This window comes from Saccostrea cucullata, unplaced genomic scaffold (assembly GCF_032062105.1).
Source record: "Saccostrea cucullata isolate Sc308-1 unplaced genomic scaffold, CSIRO_AGI_Scuc_v1 ctg2201, whole genome shotgun sequence".
NCBI lineage: Eukaryota > Metazoa > Mollusca > Bivalvia > Ostreida > Ostreidae > Saccostrea > Saccostrea cuccullata.
The window spans coordinates 164,487-187,254 of record NW_026921523.1 but is presented as its reverse complement, the minus strand read 5'-3'; the positions used below and the strand labels follow the sequence as shown (position 1 = coordinate 187,254).

The following is a 22,768-nucleotide window of genomic DNA, read 5'->3' as shown; positions in this document are numbered from 1 at the left end:
CGCGGCAAAAGTTGGTATATTCATTCACTGGGGAGTATTTTCTGTCCCGAGTTTTGAGTCGGAGTGGTTCTGGTGGGACTGGGAGGGGGTCAAAACCAACAGCGCAGTAGAATTTATGAAAGCGAACTACCCTCCCGACTTCACATATGCAGATTTCGCAAAGGATTTTAGAGCTGAATTCTTCAATGCTTCAGAATGGGCAGAGATTTTCCAGGCTTCAGGGGCACAGTAAGGAATAAAATCAATAATTAACTTGGTTTACAATCCACATAGTTACACAACTGCACAATATCACAGTGCACACTATGTTGACGGTTGATACTCTGACGTTACATGACGTCATTGTAAGTTGCATTACCTATCCGATGACTGAACAGTGATGATTTTAATGAAATATTTTTTTAACGACATTCGATCCTAATATTTAAAGTCTTAAACTTTTTTTGCCAAATGTATTTTTAGTTTCTACATACATAGCTTAATTAACAGTAGTTAGAATAATCTAACTGTGTCTCGGTACAGGCCCTCACCACAGTTAGAATACGTCCCATATACTTGCAATGTAGCAAATCGGAGCGGATCTGCTCCGAAACGATTTTGAAGAATATAAAATGATTTGCACTGGGAATAACTACCAAAATAATCAAAACAAACCTTTTTGAGATTGCTTATGCCTTTTATCCCATAAAATAATCCATATAAATACGAAAATCCAATTAATTTTCTCAACGTTTTTCTCTCGATTCAAATTACTACATTCGGAACTCTCTAGATTGTTCCTAGTAAATGCACTATGCGAGTTATCGCCCGTGTTTCTTTCTGCTACATTACGAATACACGGAACGAATTCTATCGTTAAACTGGGTCTGTAGGACAATATCATTTTAACGATAGAACATTCTATCTAAATTAACAGGTCCAGCACAATACCCCGATAAAGGTATATAGCTTGATAAAGCTATATAGCTTTATCAAGGTATTTAAAATACCTTGATGAAGGTATTTTATGACGTAATGAAAATTCAAAAAAATTCTTTAAAAATTAATTACTGAAAGTCGAGTTCTGAGTTGTTGTCAGTAAATTCACCCATGCATGTAAAGAACTCAAACTCAAACAAATCAGTAGAAAAACGTGTCGTGTGAGGAGACGTTATTTTATGCTTTCCTTTTGATACCAGAGTGTTTTTCATGCACGAGTAGACACACTGACAAAAACTCAGAACTCGACTTTCGGTATTTAATTTTTAAAGAATTTTTTTGAATTTTCATTACATAAAATACCTTGATCAAGGTATTTTAAATACCTTGATAAAGCTATATAGCTTTATCAAGCTATATACCTTTATTGGGGTATTGTGCTGGACTTGATTAAAATTCAAATCAAAAAATGGGGGTTAATACGCTTCTTTTTGTGCTACAGTACATTTAATATGACCTTTTTGCACTGAAATTTGTGTCTTAATTAAGATGAAAATTTTGGATGTTTTCCTTCCAATATTTTTATCCAATTAACATGATTAAAGCATGAAACAAAATGAACTCTAAGTTTGTTTAAAAAAAGACACTTAAAAATTGTGACTAAGAAAAAGTTTCAAATTGCTTCGCATAATCAATTATTTGACCTTTCTGCACTGATAAAAAGTGAATTTTCTGGCATTGAAAATTTAATAAGCAAGAAAATTGTTTGAAAGATTTAAACTTTTTCTGATTTTAAGCAATAGGTCAAATTTATCTTGAATATTAAGAAAAGAACATCAAAAGTGGGAGTATATGATGTAAAGTTTTGGATATTACTAAAAAAGTGTCAATTTTACGTTAAAATTGGCTCAATTTTTTCTGGGTTTTTAGAATATATTTACTATATTTGTCACACTTTGTTGATAGAATTCATAAGAAATAATTAGTGTTGGCAAATCGGACGATTTTTAGTAACCGGTTACTCGCTTAATCTTCCGATCGAGTACCCGGTTACTCGGATGATTTTTTTGCTATAGTTTCCGTATGTATTATTAACCTCATCCTTTTACTTATTGGGAAAAATAATCCACGAATGCAACGTACATTGTATATGAGTTTTAATTTATTTACAAATACAAACTTAAAAAAAAACACAACATCTTCGAACACTATTGATTTTAAATGTCACTCGAAACATTCAATTTGTTTTCGTTTAAGAAAAAAAAATAATCAACACATGACCCTGTAATTGCTGGTTGTTTTTGTGGAGTTTCCTGCAAGTCACTGGTTTCCGAATTATGTTTCAATCTAAGGTGATTTAGCATATTGTAGTTCCACCCGTATATGACAACTCCGATTCACATAATTTGCATTTGACAGATTTCGATTCAGTCGGTTTTTAAAAAAATATATATCCACGCTTTAGATGTTTGAGGCGGCATCTTGTGAAAGTAACTTCCTCTAACTATCACAGGTCTATTTAGGTAATTATAACTCAGGTTTTCAAAACATGTACCCCCCTGGTAATCAAAGCCATCAATTATATACGCTGTGAAAACCAATCAAAACAAATCGATCCCAATTGTAAACCAGTAGAGCAAGCCTAACAGTAATTAACGGTAATTAATTTAGGGAAATGTGCCAATATACATTTACAAATCGCATAAAAAATCATTTTAGACGTATTTACTATGAAAAATGTATTTTTATCCGAGTAACCGAATAGCAGTTTTACTAACCGATACTCGCATCGTTCGACGGTTAACCGGTTAACCGGGTACTCGTTGCCAACACTAGAAATAATTAAATAGATATTTCAGAACCAGCATAACACATTTCACTGCAAAAAAACAGTTTTGCGCGCAACCAGGATGGAAAAATAGGAATCCAAAATTAACAGTACTGTTAAGTTCAAAATGGAAAAATTGATCATTTTCGTCTAAAAATCCTTCCGCCATAAAATATAGTCCCGAGCTTAATTCTACTTGAATGGAATTTAATCGCGGTTTTTTCATTGAATATAGTTAATTTGCACTGTAGAATTCAAATTTAATGTAAGAACTTAAAAATGATGCAGAATTTTGTAAATAAAGGACCTGACCAAAATACGCTCAAAATCTCAGGATCAAACGTCCTTAAAATTTACCCACATGTTAACTATTTAGTAATGTACCTGCAATATTATAATGTATATTCATTCAACTGTTAAATCAAGGCAATTTTTTAAATTTAACTTTTATTGTTCATTTTCTCATGAAAACATAGCTTTAACAAGCGAATCTTTGTGGGTCCAAAGTTACTGTGGAAAAAATTCTGTTGAATGAATGTGTAAAAGTCTGAAGTTTCTTATTGACCAGTTAAGCCTATAGTCAGAGCCCGCAGTGACATGCGACACAAAGTGTTGCTCACTTTTAAGAGTAAGATGAATTTCACCACCAAGATGACTTATAAGCATCATGATAAGCATGTTTGTTATATTCTTCCATTTAATAATTTAGATAAGAAGTTCCACATTTTGATCTATATTTATTAAAAAAGACAGTCAAAACTACATGTTCAACTGATTAATTTCCCTAGTGCTACAGTGATATTATACATATATCACATGGCTTCGAGGGTGACATACCAGAATATTTGCCCCGAGGTGACAGGAAAGCCCTGGAGTGTTATGTCACCCGATGCCGAAGGCATGTTTGAATCTTAATAATGTAGTTTTGACATGGCATTTTTTAAAGAAACATGGAGAAAAAGCATGCAGCTTCAACAAAAAAAAAACAACTTGTGAATGAGATTTTAGCTCACCTGCCTCAGCCAAAGGCTCAAGTGAGCTTTTCTGATTAAAGTTTGTCTGTTGTAATATACAATTATGGACTGTTTAGAAGGGAGATATCACCAATTAATTATCAGGTCTGAGTAGGTTTGTCACCCGAAGGTGCTTGCACCCGAGGGTGACAACCCTACTCAGACCTGATAATTGAAGATGTCTCCCTTCTAAAATGTCCATAATCGTTTTATTATTCTGAAGAATCTAAATAATCAATTAGATGGAGTAGAAAATAGTAATTAAACCTCTTGTGTTCTCCTACTCTGCTCAGATTCCACTTTCAAAATATGTCAACAGACAACTTTGACGTCATCATTGGAATTTATTGTTTTCTGATCCTGCATATTTAACAATTGTTAAATTAAAAATATGAGTCATCTCGCTAAAACCACTGTATTTTCATTCAAAAGGCAACAACACAGTTGTGACCCAGCATGCTCACTTGTACTATTTCATTGTCATCTGAAGGAAGATAACAGTTGTCACCCTGCACGTGAGGGAGACATCACGAGTTGTCTCCCTGCAAGTGACCTGCTCTAAACCAATCAGATTGACTGTATAATTCTGAAGGATAATAATCTCCTTTGTCGTCATTGTAAACTTTTCACATTTTCATCTTCTTTTCAAGAACTACTCAGTAACTGGGTCCATTTTAACCAAACTTGACACAGAGTATCCTTAAGTGAAGGGGATTCAAAATTGTTCAAGCTAGGGTGGATAATAACAAATTAGTGACAAACTAATGGTATCATTTAAAAATCTTCCTCTCAAGAATCACTGAGCCAAGAAAGATGAAACTTATGTGGAGTTATCCATACATGATGTAGATTCAGGTTTGTTCAAATCATGACCTCCAAGGTAGGATGGGGCCACAATGACCAGCAAAGTTTTACATAGGATTGTGGAATATATAGGAAAAATCTTTGAAAATCTTCTCCTCAAGAAACACTGGGCCAAAAAAGATAAAACTTAAGTAAATTGTCCACAGGTATTTGGTGTTGATTCAAGTTTGTGCAAATCATGTCCCCCAAGGGTAGGATGGGGCTACACTTAGGGATCAAAGTTTTACATGGAAATATGTAGAAAAAAATTTTATCAATCTTCTTCTCAAGAATAGCAAAGTCATGATTAGTGATATTTATAAGGAAGCATCCTCTGGTTGTGTAGATTTATGTTTGTTCAAATCATAGCCCCCTGAGGGTTAGTGGGGCCACAAAGAAGGATCAAAGTTTTACATAAGAAAAAAGGGGAAAATCTTCTCAGGAACAGAAAAATTATATATGTTTAGTCATCTTGACATATAAGCATGATAAGCATCCTTATGTAATAAAGATATAAATTTGTTCAAATCATGACCTCTTCTGGTATGGAGGGGTAACAATGGGGGATCAAATTTTTACAAAGTAATATATAGGAAGAATTAAAAAAAAAACCTTTTCTCAAGAACAGCAAAGCTATATGCTATATCAATATGGAGGCACCCTCAAGTAAGCATGCTTTGTCCTTTTTCTTAGCCGATGTGCTCAGGTGAGCGATATGGCCCATGTGCCTCTTTTTATGCTATATGGGACAAGATGATTAACATTTTTAAATACAGGCATAAAATTTTGAAATCACTATTTGGTAGAGATGACTAAGGAAGCTACTTGATGTGTGAAGACCATTGACCTAAGAAAAATTAAATCTGTGTTGACTTTGTAGACATCACATGATATTAAATCAGTAACACATGACAATCTTAACAAAAGAAATTATGGAGACATTTATAAGCTTTATTGATTTTGAATGAAAGTGCTTTACAGCTAATATAGACCCAGTAAAAATGAAATCTTTTACACTATTTGTGGCATATTGCATTTAACCGATTGAAAATTGATAAATTCAGGACATGTAATCATTAAAAAATAAAAGATTGTTTCAACTTATAGACAAGATATTTCAATTCAATTCAATTCAATTGTGCTAAGTAGTCAGAAAGTTCATGCTGAACAATATATTCTACATGTGTACATGTATTTTCTCTTTTTGTAATTGGAAGCATTATACACATAAATTCCTGTGCTCAATTTTGTTTGCACTTCAAAAGTTTTACATGTTTTATGCATTATTTCTTTTGACATCTTTTTAGATATGTTGTTTTGACAAGCAAACATCATGAAGGGTTCACCAATTGGCCGTCAATGTTCTCATTTAACTGGAACTCTAACGATGTCGGCCCAGCCAGAGATCTTGTGGGTAATGGAAGTTTGATCTTAGAAAACCATATTACATGATATCATTTTTTTTTTTTGCAGAATAAATGTTGTACATTGTACTTTGAGTATTCTGATTAAAATGCAACTTACATGAAAGCATAAAGTTGAATATGATTTCAAAGGGTTTAAAAGCAAATGACATTTTGAGTAAATGTTGTTTGTGTAAAATTTTGTTTGTGATTAGCTTTATATGAACTACCTATTCATAAAAAAACCCTGCATTATCAGTAATACTCAGCATGCTTTGGAAATAAGTTTTGTTTTATATCCTTTAGAGAAATATTGAGTGCTTTTTATAACAATGATAACTGAAGCATACACTTCATTTGTGAAAAAGAATATACACATTTACATATATATTTACAGGAGAGCTTGCAACAGCCATCAGAAACCAAACGGATCTGTTTTTCGGCCTTTATCATTCCCTGTTTGAATGGTTTCATCCTCAGTATCTCCAGGACAAGGCCAACAAGTGGCAGACTCAGAAGTTTGTGGAGGTAGGAGGCAAGAAAAAGTCCTTTAAGTTTATCGTAAACCAACAATTACTGTAGAAGTACTTATTTCCTTGTGGTACATGTATTAATTAACACTAAGTTCATGGTCACAAACTTTCCGGGGATTTTCATCCCATCATACTTAATATACGTAAATGGCATATAGTGAAAGTCTAAGAAATGTGCATAATTTTCTACAGTACTTGCAAATTAAACGGAAATAGATATAACACAGAATTATCAACCCATGGAAAAAAGAATCTTTTCAGTATTCATATCATCTTTTTTTTGCAATTCATCAGTTTGAAATCAATTCACAAAAATTAGTTTTTGCTGAGGAAACATTCTCTATAAATACGAAGCAAAATAAAGTTTTTGTGGATATTGATATTTGTGAGTAAAGCAGGTCGAAAAGCTCATGGATATTTCTCGCACATGAATAAAAATTGGTTTTTAGTATACTTTAAATGTATTATATTTAGCGGAAAGTGATTTTTCATCAAGTTAACGTAGATTTGATTTAGCGCATTTCTTCATGTTCTTATTCATTTATCAATGTTTAAGACATTTAGCGATGTACTTATATTAGCGGAAGTACCTTTCCGCCAAAAGCGCTAAAAAAATACACCGCCGAGTGTAATATGTAATACAGTATTCTTCTCTACACTAGTATTACATGTAGTTACCATCTCAAACACCAGTATTTGTAAGGATAATTGGTACCGGGTAAAATGGAAGTTTAGTTTTTTCAAGTTTCATGCAGCAGGTTTCAATCTGTTTTTTAACAACCATTTTTATATATTTAGAGTAAAACAATGCCGGAGCTGTACGAGATTGTGAACCGGTACAAACCGGACGTGATCTGGTCCGACGGAGACTGGGAAGCACCAGATACTTACTGGAATTCTACAAACTTCATAGCCTGGCTGTACAACGATAGGTTAGAATATCCACACACTTCATAGCCTGCCTGTACAATGATAGGTCAGAATATCCAAACAAACTTCATAGCCTGGCTGTACAATGATAGGTCAGAATATCCACAAACTTTATAGCCTGGCTGTACAACGATAGGTCAGAATATCCACAAACTTTATAGCCTGGCTGTACAACGATAGGTCAGAATATCCACACACTTCATAGCCTGGCTGTACAATGATAGGTTAGAATATCCACAAACTTTATAGCCTGTCTGTACAATGATAGGTTAGAATATCCACACACTTCATAGCATGGTTATACAATGATAGGTCAGAATATCCACAAACTTTATTAGCATGGTTATACAATGATAGGTTAGAATATCCACAAACTTTATTAGCATGGTTGTACAATGATAGGTTAGAATATCCACAAACTTTATTAGCATGGTTGTACAATGATAGGTTAGAATATCCACAAACTTCATAGCCTGGCTGTACAATGATAGGTCAGAATATCCACACAAACTTTATAGCCTGGCTGTATAATGATAGGTCAGAGTATCCACACAAACTTTTTAGCCTGGCTGTACAATGATAGGTTAGAATATCCACAAACTTCATAGCCTGGCTGTACAATGATAGGTCAGAATATCCACACACTTCATAGCCTGGCTGTACAATGATAGGTTAGAATATCCACACACTTCATAGCCTGGCTGTACAATGATAGGTCAGAATATCCACACACTTCATAGCCTGGCTGTACAATGATAGGTCAGAATATCCACACACTTCATAGCCTGGCTGTACAATGATAGGCCAGAATATCCACAAACTTTATTAGCCTGGCTGTACAATGATAGGTCAGAATATCCACAAACTTCATAGCCTGGCTGTACAATGATAGGTCAGAATATCCACACAAACTTTATAGCCTGGCTGTATAATGATAGGTCAGATTATCCACACAAACTTTTTAGCCTGGCTGTACAATGATAGGTTAGAATATCCACAAACTTCATAGCCTGGCTGTACAATAATAGGTCAGAATATCCACACACTTCATAGCCTGGCTGTACAATAATAGGTCAGAATATCCACACACTTCATAGCCTGGCTGTACAATGATAGGTTAGAATATCCACACACTTCATAGCCTGGCTGTACAATGATAGGTCAGAATATCCACACACTTCATAGCCTGGCTGTACAATGATAGGTCAGAATATCCACACACTTCATAGCCTGGCTGTACAATGATAGGCCAGAATATCCACACACTTCATAGCCTGGCTGTACAATGATAGGTCAGAATATCCACAAACTTCATAGCCTGGCTGTACAATGATAGGTCAGAATATCCACACACTTCATAGCCTGGCTGTACAATGATAGGTCAGAATATCCACACACTTCATAGCCTGGCTGTACAATGATAGGTCAGAATATCCACACACTTCATAGCCTGGCTGTACAATGATAGGCCAGAATATCCACACACTTCATAGCCTGGCTGTACAATGATAGGTTAGAATATCCACACACTTCATAGCCTGGCTGTACAATGATAGGTCAGAATATCCACACACTTCATAGCCTGGCTGTACAATGATAGGTCAGAATATCCACACACTTCATAGCCTGGCTGTACAATGATAGGCCAGAATATCCACACACTTCATAGCCTGGCTGTACAATGATAGGTCAGAATATCCACACACTTCATAGCCTGGCTGTACAATGATAGGTCAGAATATCCACACACTTCATAGCCTGGCTGTACAATGATAGGCCAGAATATCCACACACTTCATAGCCTGGCTGTACAATGATAGGTCAGAATATCCACAAACTTCATAGCCTGGCTGTACAATGATAGGTCAGAATATCCACACACTTCATAGCCTGGCTGTACAATGATAGGTCAGAATATCCACACACTTCATAGCCTGGCTGTACAATGATAGGTCAGAATATCCACACACTTCATAGCCTGGCTGTACAATGATAGGCCAGAATATCCACACACTTCATAGCCTGGCTGTACAATGATAGGTTAGAATATCCACACACTTCATAGCCTGGCTGTACAATGATAGGTCAGAATATCCACACACTTCATAGCCTGGCTGTACAATGATAGGTCAGAATATCCACACACTTCATAGCCTGGCTGTACAATGATAGGCCAGAATATCCACACACTTCATAGCCTGGCTGTACAATGATAGGTCAGAATATCCACACACTTCATAGCCTGGCTGTACAATGATAGATCAGAATATCCACACACTTCATAGCCTGGCTGTACAATGATAGGCCAGAATAAATCAGATCAGAATTGTGTCCAAACAAGTCTTAATGACTGTTAATTGAGAGTTCAGTATTTTGTACATAAGCGGAAAGATTGTGTCGTGTAAACTTTTTCACAGGTAAATTTTATATTAAATTAATAGATTCATTTTTAGCTCTACTGGTCAGAGACCAGAAGAGCTTATGCGATAGTAATGCGTCCGTCCGTCCGTCTGTCTGCCTGTCTGTAAACAATTTTTCAAAATGCTACTCCTCCTACAGTTTTGGTCTGATTTCCATATAACTTGGCACACAAGTAGACTACACTAAGATACATAATTCTATGCATCGGTTTTTGATTTCGATGAATGGTGTTGCCATGGTTACTAAAAATAGAAATTTCTGTAAAATTCTTTCAAAATGCTACTCCTCCTACAGTTTTGGATCGATTTCAATATAACTTGGCACACAAGTAGACTACACTAAGATACATAATTCTATTTATCGGTTTTTGATTTTGATGAACGGTGTTGCCGTGGTTACTAAAAATAGAAATTTCTGTGAAAGTCTTTCAAAATGCTACTCCTCCTACAATTTTGGTCTGATTTTAATATAACTTGGCACACAAGTAGACTGCACTAAGATACATAATTCTGTGCATCGGTTTTTGCTTTCAATGAACGGTGTTGTCAAGGTTACTAAAAATAGAAATTTCTGTGAAATTCTTTCAAAATGCTACTCCTCCTACACTTTTGGTCCGATTTCAATATAACTTGGCACACAAGTAGACTATACTAAGATACATAATTCTGTGCGTAGGTTTTTATTTTGATGAGTGGCAAGGATCATTTTTTTTACTTATTGCTGTTTTAAAGTCTCAAGTCCCAACTGCTACTTTTCTCTTCCTTTGTTTTAAGTATAAACCAGTAGAGCTACAGTCTCGACAGAGACTTCTGGTTCAGATACACAGTCAAAATTAAAGAAAAAATATTTTTTACTGAGAAAATGCAATGAACTTATGATACATGCATGTATTTGATTCTGTATGTGTATTCTAATATAGATTTTCTTTTTTTATTGCAGTCCTGTGAGAGAAAATGTCGTGACCAATGATCGATGGGGTCAAGGGGTCATGTGCAAACATGGAGGATTCCTCACCTGCTCAGACAGGTATAACCCAGGTAAGACATGTTAGATTAAATTATGTAATAGTGGAGATTATTTTAGATATGTACATTGTTGTCCTAACATCAAATCTTTTTTAAGAAAAAACATCTGAAGTTATTTGAGGTTTCTTGTTATTTAAAAACGTTTTCTTTACATAAACAGGAAAGTTGCAAAAGAGAAAATGGGAAAATGCCATGACAATTGATAAGCAATCTTGGGGTTACCGTAGAAACACAAAGCTGTCAGAATTTCTGACCACGGATGAGCTCATTGGAACACTGGTGGAAACAGTCAGGTATATAAATAAATCACCTTGAGTCTTTAAGTCAGAGGTGAAGGTCAAAGCAGATATGAGCTGCATTTTTGAGAATTTTATTTTGCGGGTAAAAAGTGTCATTATGATTAATCTGTATGTAATCTAAACCCTTATGATCAATGAAACCAAAATAAAGTTTAAAAATGTTTCAGAAGAAACATTTCTGTACAACTGAATATACAGTTTTATATAAGAAATCATTATTGTACACGACGACAATAATTCAATTTTGCTTAAATCAATGTGTATAAAAAGTTCTTTAATAGCAAATATGAGCAACAGAAGTTTATAAATGTTCTATTTTTCTGTCATTGAAATAGTTAATTACAAATTTGCAACATTTTTTTCCGATGTCAAACATGCAGCTCATATTGCTTTAAGATATTGAACACAAAGACAAACATTTTGCCAGTAAAATTATTCCTATTCAAGTAAAAGTCCCTTTCATGCTAATGCCCCTTTACAACAAAATGGCCCCCCCTTACTGATGTCTCCTATACCATGTTAACCAGCTAATATTGACATCCACTGAATATTTTCTCCTTTATTTCTTAAAGAAAACCCATCGCGTTAATCACTGCATGAACTACATTAGGCATATCGCCTGTACAGATTTCTAGATCAATGGCTGTTCCATCAATGAAACGTATAAAGACGTTCGCATAATTAATACAATAATTAAACTTTTCAATCCTTCTTTAAATGATTATTTAAACAGATATAAATATAAACAATAAAATGTCTTTCTTTGTTTGTTATTACTGGAATTAACGGTCACAGCTATTGCAGAAAAAATTTACATAACCCGCTTACGCGGGTTATGTATTTTTTCTGCAACAGCTGCTTCCGTTAATTCCAGTAATAACAAAGAAAGCATTTTATTGTTTAATTAACCAGTCTGCTCTCCTTTTCAGCTGCGGGGGAAACATTCTGGTTAACGTGGGTCCCACCAGTGACGGTAAGATTATACCGGTGTTTGAGGAGAGGCTGAGAGAAATGGGACATTGGCTGAAGGTCAACTCTGAGGCTATTTATGGAACTCACCCTTGGACGTACCAGAATGATACCATTACTCCCAATGTCTGGTACAGTATGATTGGTTATTGCAGGGTTATAGCATAGCTTCATAGGACTTTCTGAATATTCATTAGGTTAGATAATTTTTAACATTACTGCATCCAAGGTTGCATGTTGTTAACAAGTGTGCTTTGCTTTGTGTGATTTAGTTTTTTAGCTCATCTGAGCTGAAGGCTCAAGTGAGCTTTTCTGATCACATTTTGTCCGCCGTCCGTCTAGCTGTCTAGCTGTCTGTCCGTCTGTCTGTCCGTCTGTAAACTTTTCACATTTTCGACTTCTCAAGAACTGCTGGGCCAATTTTGTCCAAACTTGGTACAAAGCATATTTGGGTGAAGGGAAATTTAAATTGTTAAAATGAAGAGCCAAGTCCCCTCACAAGGGGAGATAATCAAGAAAAGACGAAAATAGGGTGGGGTCATTTAAAAATCTTCTTCTCAAGAACCACAGGGCCAGGAAAGCTGAAACTTATGTGGGAGTATCCTGGGGTAGTGTAGATTTTAAATTGTTCAAACCATAACCCCCGGAGGAAGGGTGGGGCCACATTGGAGAATCAAAGTTTTATATGGAAATATATAGGAAAAATCTTTGAAAATCTTCTTTTCATGAACCACTGGGCCAGAATAGCTGAAACTTATGTGGAAGCATCGTTCAGTAGTGTAAATTCTAAATTGTTCAAATCATGACCCCCGGGGGTAGGACGGGGCCACAATGGGGAATCAAAATTTTACACAGAAATATATAGGAAAAATCTTCTTCTCAAGAACCACTGGGCCAGAAAAGCTGAAACGTATGTGAAAGCATCCAGGGGTAGTGTAGATTCTAAATTGTTCAAATCGAGACCCCTGCCGGGTGTAGGGCGGGGCCAGAATGGGGAATCAAAGTTTTACATAGGAATATATAGGAAAAATCTTTGAAAATCTTCTTCTCAAGAACCACTGGGCCGAAAAAGCTGAAACTTATATCGAAGCATCCTGGGTTAGTGAAGATATTGATTTATTCAAATCATGACCCCCGGGGGTAGGGCTGGGCCACAATGGGGAATCATAGTTTTACATAGAAATATATAGGAAAATCTATGAAAATCTTCTTCTCGAGAACCACTGGGCCAGAAAAGCTGAAACTTATATGCACATGGAAGCATCCTGAGGTAGTGTAGATTTCAAATGTCTAAATTATGATCACTGGGGTAGGATGGGGTCGCAATATGTATAACAAGGGGGAAATCTGGTAAAGAACAGAATGGTCAAAGCTTCTCAGGTGAGCGATGTGGCCCATGGGCCTCTTGTTTTACTTGTTCTAGTGTATTTTCTGCTTTTTAAAAAAACATTATGCTGTCGAATATGAAGGGTTAAAACACACATTTTACTAAAAATATTGTACTGGATTTTAGAGAACATTAACAATCACAAATTTTTTAAGTTCATGATTTTAGGACAAAAAATACCCAACAATTTATTAATATTTCAAACAGATTTTGATCTAGATTCTGAATAAAAATTCTTTCCCATTTTAAGCTGGTGATGGGAGATATTTTTCCTCAAACAGGTATACAGCTGTAAAAATAAGCATGGAGCAAATGTTGTACGCAATATTTCTAGACTGGCCCACCAATAAAACTATTCACCTCGGAGTTCCTAAGACAGCGGAGTGGACCACTGTATATCTAGTGGGCCATGAAGACAAGCCAGTGAACTTTACCACCCTACACCCACAGGGGGTTCTGTTAGAGATCCCCCAAATCCCCACTGAGGAGCTGCCGTGTCAGTGGGCCTGGACATTCGTGTTTCAGGGAGTGCTGAAGTAATCCAGTGACCCAGAAAATAAACATTGCAGCAACATTTCTTCTCATTATTTCAGACAGTTATTAACCATTCAATAATTTTAGGCTTCTCATTTTATTCACATTTCTTCCATGCATGTTATATAGATATAATAATTGGTAATTTGTAATAGATATTTACTGGTGCTTGTTTATTAATTAGTGCATCTCAATTTCTTATTTACCGGGTATTTTATTTTAACATATTTAACACATGCAATGGAAAATAATTTTTATGCTTTGTCATAATAATATTATTGTTAAAGAACTAGTTTCACTCTATGTATAGAATGGCCCTGTCTATAAACCTTTAAATAATTGTTGATAACATCTAAAAATTCAACCATGAATATAAAAAGTAGTCTATTATAACCAAGCAGTAACTATTAAAAAGGTTATGGACAAGGTTAAAGATTTTTACATGTAGGTCAAACTCAAAGGTCAAATTTAAAGGTTGTAAAAAGGTCTCTTCACAATGAATATACAAGTGAAGTACTGTAAATCACGTTTTATTCGCGAGAACTTTATTTTCGCGTAATTATGCGAGACAATGAGCCAGTGAAAATTTCATTCTCGCATTTAAAAGTATTCCTTACGATTATATAGAGGAAAAACAACAATTCGTGAAAATTATGTCTCGCTAATAAAGAGTCAATGACTATCTCGCGAAAATAAGGTGTCGCGAAAATTTAGTGATCTACAGTATGAAAACCCAAGCATAAACTGTTCAAAAGTTATGGACAAGGTTAAAGTTGGGTAAATTCTTTCAAAATTGGGTCAAGGCCAGGGTCAGAGGTCAAATATGTTGGTACCCAAACAAAGATTTTGTCACAATTTGTTTAGGGGGGGGGGCATAAAAACAGACATTGTGAAATGATTAATTGTTGATTTTTACAGATTTAAGGGGGACGACTATAGTTTCCATTGCGCAATATTTCGCGCATCATAGTAAAACGAAGCGTATTTACTGTTTTAATGCAACTTTTTTCGCTTAATTATTAAAATTAAACAAAATTAAGAAAATATAGGTATAAAAATGTAATTACAATTTGATTTAACTGGTTTTTTAACCGATTTTGCAATTGATAGGTAGGTTGACGTCGTTGCAGTGTGTTTTTGACGTTATGATAATCTGTAGTTCTTAAAGAAAGGGGTAATAAAAATATTATTAAAGAAAAAGTAATAAACATACGCTTTTGAAATTTAAAACATAGAAATTTGAGAATATCTCCAATATTTTTATTATGTTTTCATGTGAATCCATTGTGTACGTCATATTTTGTAATACTCTATAGAAATAGTAAAATTTGCTAAATCTTTGCATTTTGAGATGCCCCCTCTGGTAACAAGACGGTAGAATTTTGTGTTTCTTACATATATTGTATAATATAGTATTACTCATCAAATATTATAGTTTGAACAAAATGTCTATTGTAGTATTTGTATAATTTGCTTTAGAGTGCTAAAAATTGGCATTTTCCTATATAATCCTATAGTAAATGTACCTGTATTTTGAGACGGTCCCTCAAAAATACCTGGATGATAGATTTCCCCCAAACTTTGCATGTACACTGAAGTTAATGTAATCTATATATGTTGTAAAAATGAAGAGTTTCGCTATTGTAGTTTTCACACAATAAAACTATAGTCGGCCCCCTTAAATGATGCATCTCATTCTGATCAAGAAAGAAGTAAAATTGAGTTAATTCCTAGATCACCAAAGTAAAACATTTTATAAACTTTGCTGTGACATTTCTTCATTTTATTATTGTACCAAGCTTTTGCAAATTTTATAGCAAGGAGACATTAAATGTCATTTGTTCATCAGTCTATCCATCTGTCACAAAAACTTTAATATTGTTCATAACTTTTGAATGAGAAGAGATGGGTTTTCATGATTGACATGTACATTACTTGTGACAAGTCTTTTCCAAATATACTTTGAATTTTTAACCTTGTGACCTTAACCTTGAAGTTTGATATATTTTTTCAAATTAAAATATCCACCTTACCTTTAATTTGTCATAACTTTTGAAAGAGAAAGATATGATGAACATATTACACATGTATTACCTGTGAAGACCTTTCTTTGTATACTTTGAATTTAACCCTGGCGACCTTGAACTTTAACCTACCTTTTCTTCATAATTTTTCCTAGAGAAGATGAGATAGAGGTTTCATATTTGACATAAGCATTACTTGCAACAAGATGTTTCTGAGCATGCTATATGTTTTCTAACCCCTTGATCTTCATGTTTGATGACTTATTTTTCAAAAAAAAAAACTTTGTTGATTACTTTTGGATGATATTTGAAAGGGTCTTCGTATTTGACACAATATGCCATAAATAACTGCATCCCATCTACTAAGACACTGAAAACAGGGGACCACAATTCTTTGAATTTGCTTGTTTTGAATATATTCCATACTTACCTTTAAACCTAATATTTCTGGTACACCACAGGTACACAAAACAGAAGATAAGCAGTACTACCGCTGTCTACGCCATAGTTCTGGACTGGCCGACCAATGGCATGCTCCGGCTCGGGGCACCAAAGTTAGACAACACGGGGGTCATTTACCTGCTGGGGTACCAACAGCAGATCAAATTCACACCAGAGGCCCAAGGAGGGATAACCATTCAACTTCCTGTGTTTACTGATGGCAAAATGCCATGCAAGTATGCCTGGGCATTTAGAATGCTGGGGGTTCAGAATTAGAAATATACTAAGGAAACATTGTGATAACACGTGTGATAATGCAGTTATTTACCTTTTTATGATGCAATTTTTCTTTTTTTTTATTTCTGAGGGTATTTAACAAAAAATCCTAATAGATAAGGTATTTAATATCTTAGCTTGAGGGTCTAATGAACATTTCCTTAGGTTAGTGTATTTTTCTGTATTTTACAAGTGTCTTTCTGCATTTCACAAGATTATACGTATATATTTTGTCAATGTATTAAATATATTTTTGTATCTATATACAAATATCTTCTTATTGTTTCATTTACATGTAATGTACATAGAGGTATATATCATTAATTTAAAGTATGTTGTGCAATATTTGTTATATATCTCTCACACTACTAAAGTGGACATTGTATAAGGAGTAATCTCCTATAAAAAAGTCCGGAATGGATAAATTAGTCCAAAACAAAACATTCTGGACATTTAGGCCAAAAAAAATTAATTAATAGTTTCTCAGGCCAAAAAGTTCAAAATTCAATGCGGCAGGCATTTTTTTTTTTTTTTTGGAAGCAGGTTTTATACCTTTTTTTGTAAGTCATTTGTGCAGTAAAATGATAATATCTACTTATTCTTAAGTTTTGTTCTCTGAAATTAGTTATAATATGTATTCAACATTAAATAATGTTATTCCAAACATTTATTTAAAAGTTAACTGATAAAATACTTTAGATTTAGAAGAAATATATTGTTTTTCTAATAAAAACGTCTTTCTTAGCATTTATGAAAAGGGGAATAACTCGATTTTCTTTTTCAACTTGGAAAAATAGAAAATTGAGTTATTTCCCTTTTCAGTATGTCAATAAAATTGATCAATGCGGCTGTTTTTGAACTGATGCGGCGGTGCCTGAGAAACTATTGATTAATTTTTTTTGGCCTTAATATGTTTTTTTTATTTATATGTATACATACACTTTTGTAAATGTTAGTTAAAGTAAATAATAGATACATAAAGTACATAAACAATTATTATGGTAGTTAATATTGCTGCATGTGACGCAATCTAATTAAAATTAGATGATCCGAATCTGCTACCGCTATTTGGAACATCTAATTTTAATTAGATTGCATGTGATGTACATACCTTTTTGGAAATTAGCCAATATGTTGTCAAGAACTAGCTCTCTTAGTACATCTTGTTAACTGATGATGCAAACTTCAATCTGTTGCAGTGTATACATACTTCATCCTTAGATTATGAAATAGCTTCAAACTGTTTTGCTTTATTAAGATTTATTTGCCATTATTGTTGGTACATAGGCACACAAATAATAATACAGTTATACAATATATTCCCAATGACAATTACTAAGTATGGACTGTAAGTTTTTTGCATTTACAATGCTGTACAGGCTTAGCTTTTTAGTAGCAATACACTCCATCATATTATTAAAACCTAAATTTGCTATATGCATTTAGCAGTACATGTACTAGATAATTATAACATTGTAATCTTAAATGTATTCAAGTAGAAATATACATTTATATTCACAATATTTTTTCATGCACATAAATACTGAATGTAATAATTCAAATGCTGAATATAACTCTAAATAAACTATATATGTACATGTATAGCTATTGAAAGTGTCAATTTTTTTTAAGTCAAAATTTTCACTCATCCCCATCCCTTATAGAGTTCCTTTCCCTGAATTTCTCCACTTCCGTTTCGACCTCACTTTTGCTGAGTTGGTCATCTTTTTTCATAATCATATCTTTTGCTTGTCCGATGTAATACTTGAACATTGTGAGGATTTTCGTACCAATCGATGTATCATCTCCATTAACATCATAGTCAATATCTTCTTGCTCAGAACTTTCTATTTCTCCTTTTGCATCATAACCATCCAAATTTTGTTCATTTAATTTGGCACTTCCGGTATTTTTGAGCATACTTTTATATTTCCCTGCGGTGTATGAATCCCGTTTTGATGCATTTTTGTGTTGATCCTTATGATAGTATACAAACACAAGGAATGTTATAATGAGGGGAAGGTATATCAAACAAGATTGTCGACATCTGAAAAAAAACAAAAATGCCCGTGAAAGAACAGGCAATAAGTCTATAAGGAACCATACCCTTTATTTTCTAAAAAAGGTAATGAAACGCACACGAATGGCCCAGGTACAAAACATCTAATAAATGTACCATGTGTTAAACGGATGCCTACCGAAATGCTGATATGAAAGTTGTGCTGGTTGTACGAGCAGTTGAAATAAATCGAAGGCCGTTCAGTCAGGTATAGAATATGAAGGCAATGCATACAAAAAAATTCTAAACCTTAGGAAATGACTCGTGGACCATAGAATGTAGCTGAGCTCACTTTCGACCCCAGTCTCATTTTTCCAACATACGTTACATGCATATTCCTTTTGTAAAATTGAGGTGGAGTTCAAAAGTGAGTTAATTCATCTCATTTTTTGGCCCTGAGCCAGGAGGTTCCACAAGCATGCAAGACAAAGAGCAGGGGCCAAGAGATAAATATCTAAACTAAATTTTCAAACTCTGATGTAGGGGAAAAAATGAAAAATTCTGTAATTATTTACATATCTAAAATGAAATAGAAGCGACTGTTTTACCTGCTACCCATTTTGAATCGTCTCTAGAGTAAGATTAACATTAATCATATAGATACTAATGAAGATGATCATGAACTTATTGATGTCTAATGTTTATGTAAATAATATTTATAACCACTGTGAATAATCAATTATTGCATAGGTAATTATGCATATCATCAAGAAAAAATCTATGCTAATGAGTTACATGTAAAATTGTTGGTAGTAAGTTGTAAGGATAAAATACACAACATGTGCTTGTTCATAAGAACCCTCGATGAAGTTTCTACATATTGCCTCTGAAATTTAATAAACTCATAGATATTCATGCTGAAATGTATCTTAGCTAAGTTCAAGCAGATTTCTTTAAACATTGAACATCTTTAGTGGTTTACACAGCCTGGGACTGCTTTTTAGCTCATCTAAAAAGTTAGCCAAAGGCTCAAGTAAACTTTTCTGATCACATTTAGTCTGCCGTCTGTCTGTCCATCTACCGTAGCTGTTTGTCTGTCTTTCCGTCTGTAAACTTTTCACATTTTCGACTTCATCTCAAGAACCAAGGGGCCAATTTTGACGAAACTTGGTGCAAAGCATCCTTGGGTGAAGGGGAATTTAAATTGTTAAAATAAAGGGCCAAGTCCCCTCACAAGGGGAGATAATCAAGAAAAGACAAAAATAGGGTGGGGTCATTAAAAAAATCTTCTTCTCAAGAACCACAGGGCCAGAAAAGCTGAAACTTATGTGGAAGCATCCTGGGGTAGTGTAGATTCTAAATTGTTCAAATCAAGACCCCTGGGGGTCAAAGTTTTACATAGAAATATATAGGAAAGAACCACTGGACCAGAAAAGCTGAAACTTATTTGGAAGCATCCTTGGGTAGTGCAGATTCTAAATTGCATGTTCAAACCATGACCCCCAGGGGTTGGGCGGGACCACAATAGGGAATGAAAGTTTTACTTAGAAATATATAGGAAAAATCTTCTTCTCATGAACCACTGGACCAGAAAAGCTGAAACTTATGTGGAAGCGTCTTGGGGTAGTGTAGATTTTAAATTGTCCAAATTATGACCCATGAAGTTCAGTTACTTAATACCCATAGGCAGAGTAGGGGAACAAAACAATTCTTTTCAACTTATGAATAATATTCAGCAATATAATCAGTAGTGCCCCACCCCACAGGAACCCCTGACCCTGCATGGGTTCATTAATATCAAGGAGCATGCAGATTTCAAAGCATTAAGTTATTTTCAATATCTAATTAACCCCCCCCCCCCATCTAAGGTACCCCGGTAACTGGCCTGACCCAGGGGCCTTGCAATTCACAAATCTGTTAGGAGTATTGCTCATCATGGTAGTTCTTCAGCTTAATACCCAGAAGCAGAGGAGATTTCAAATAATATATGCATTTTCAATATATAATTTTTATAGCTCCATCCTAACATCAGAACCCCTGACTCACTGGGCCATGAATTTCACAATTTTAGAAGCAGCACCCTTCCTCATCATAGCTATGTAGTAAGTTTATTTAATACCAAACATCAGATAAGATTTTCATAGAATTAATGCATTTGCAATATATTATTATCAATAGAGCCCTGCCGTAACATCAGAACCCCTTACCCAGGGGCAAAGAAATTCACAATTTCATCATAACTATGTATGTAGTTAGTTTGTTTGATACCCAGGATCAGAGAAGGAGATTTTCAACTCCTGATACATGAAAAGAAAACACTTGCAGAGGCCTTCAACTCGACATTTAGATATACAGTACATATATTGACAATAAATTGTCAATTAACAATAGTGACATTGTTGACACAATCTATTCCAGTGAGCTTGAGATAAAAGATACTTCAGATTCTGACACAATTCTGTTTCATATTTGGATATTTTACTCGCAAAAAACATTTATGATAACCTAACAACAAATCTTTATGATAAAAACCAGAAGTCTCTGTTGAGACTAGTGTAGCTCTACTAGTTTGTTCTTATAATAAAGGAAGAGAATAGGAGCATTTGGGACTTAAAATTTTACAAAAGCAATAAATAGTATAATGATCCTTGATTAAGTCTCTTTTTGTGGCAAGATTGTAATAAGACTACAACTGTAGGAGTAGCTTTTAATAAAATTTTACAGATTTTCAATTTTAGTTAACATGGCAACATCTCTTATCAAAATCAAAAACACAAAACTGATAATTATGTATCTCAGTGTTGTCTGCTTGCATGTCAAATTATATTATTAATAATGAGACTTAAACTGTAGGAGGAGTAGCATTTTGAAAGTATTTCACAGAAATTTCTATTTTTAGCAATTGTAGCAACACCGTTCATCGAAATCAATAACCGATAAACAGAATTATGTATCTTAGTGTAGTCTACTCGTGTGCCAAAATATATTGAAATCAAACTTAAACTGTAGGAGTAGTAGCATTTTGAATGATTTTCACAGAAAATTCTATTTTTAGTAACCATGGCAACACCATTCATCGAAATCAAAAACCGATGTACAGAATTATGTATCTTAGTGTAGTCTACTTGTGTGTTAAGTTTTATTGAAATCAGACCAAAACTGTAGGAGTAGTAGCATTTTGAAAGTATTTCAAAGAAATTTCTATTTTTGGTAACAACGGCAACACCATTCATCAAAATCAAAAACCGATATAAAGAATTATGTATCTTAGTGTAGTCTACTTGTGTGCCAAGTTGTATTGAAATCAGACCAAAACTTTAGGAGGAGTAGCTTTTTGAAAAATTGTTTAAAGACAGACAGATGGACAGACAGCTGGACAGACAGAGGACGCCGAACGCATTACTATCGCATTAGCTCTTCTGGTCTTTGACCAGTAGAGCTAAAAATGGCGCGACCATACCCAAAACAGAACCTGGCCTACATATTCTTCTGATATATCTGTATACCAAATTTTATTTCAGAATGTACAACGGTTGTGAAGAAAATGAACGGAAACTTAACCGACTGACAGACCGACCGACAGACAGTAGCAAAGCAATATGCCCTCCCTTCTTCGAAGGGGGGCATAATTAAAGATGCAACAGGGCTATAATGATTTTCTATTCACACTAGGTATGATCTAAAACAGACACTCTAACCACAGTTGGAACAAGTGGAGTTTGAATAAGACAAGTTTTATTATAGATAAAATTTCATCTTTTAATTATTTTAATAATTGAACTTGTACTTTAAAAATTATGTAAATATATTCCATCAATTTAAAGGTATTGAACCACTTTTTATATTTCCAATAAATAACACATAACTGATGTACAACCAAAATTACTCCAATAGCATCGTAAAACAACATAACAGACCTCTTTTA

The 22,768-nt window shown here is 34.3% G+C and overlaps 1 protein-coding gene across 1 annotated transcript; it reads left to right on the top strand.

Moving 5' to 3' along the window:
• Positions 1 to 4: 4 nt before the first annotated feature.
• On the top strand, positions 5 to 17,294 carry LOC134260183 (alpha-L-fucosidase-like; the record flags this gene model as incomplete). The annotated part of the gene is made up of 8 exons (XM_062742768.1): positions 5 to 228; positions 5,910 to 6,016; positions 6,403 to 6,533; positions 7,337 to 7,470; positions 10,829 to 10,926; positions 11,075 to 11,207; positions 12,143 to 12,313; positions 16,589 to 17,294. Coding segments are annotated over 8 exons (1,254 nt in total), but the record flags the coding sequence as incomplete, so codon positions are not given.
• Positions 17,295 to 22,768: the final 5,474 nt, after the last annotated feature.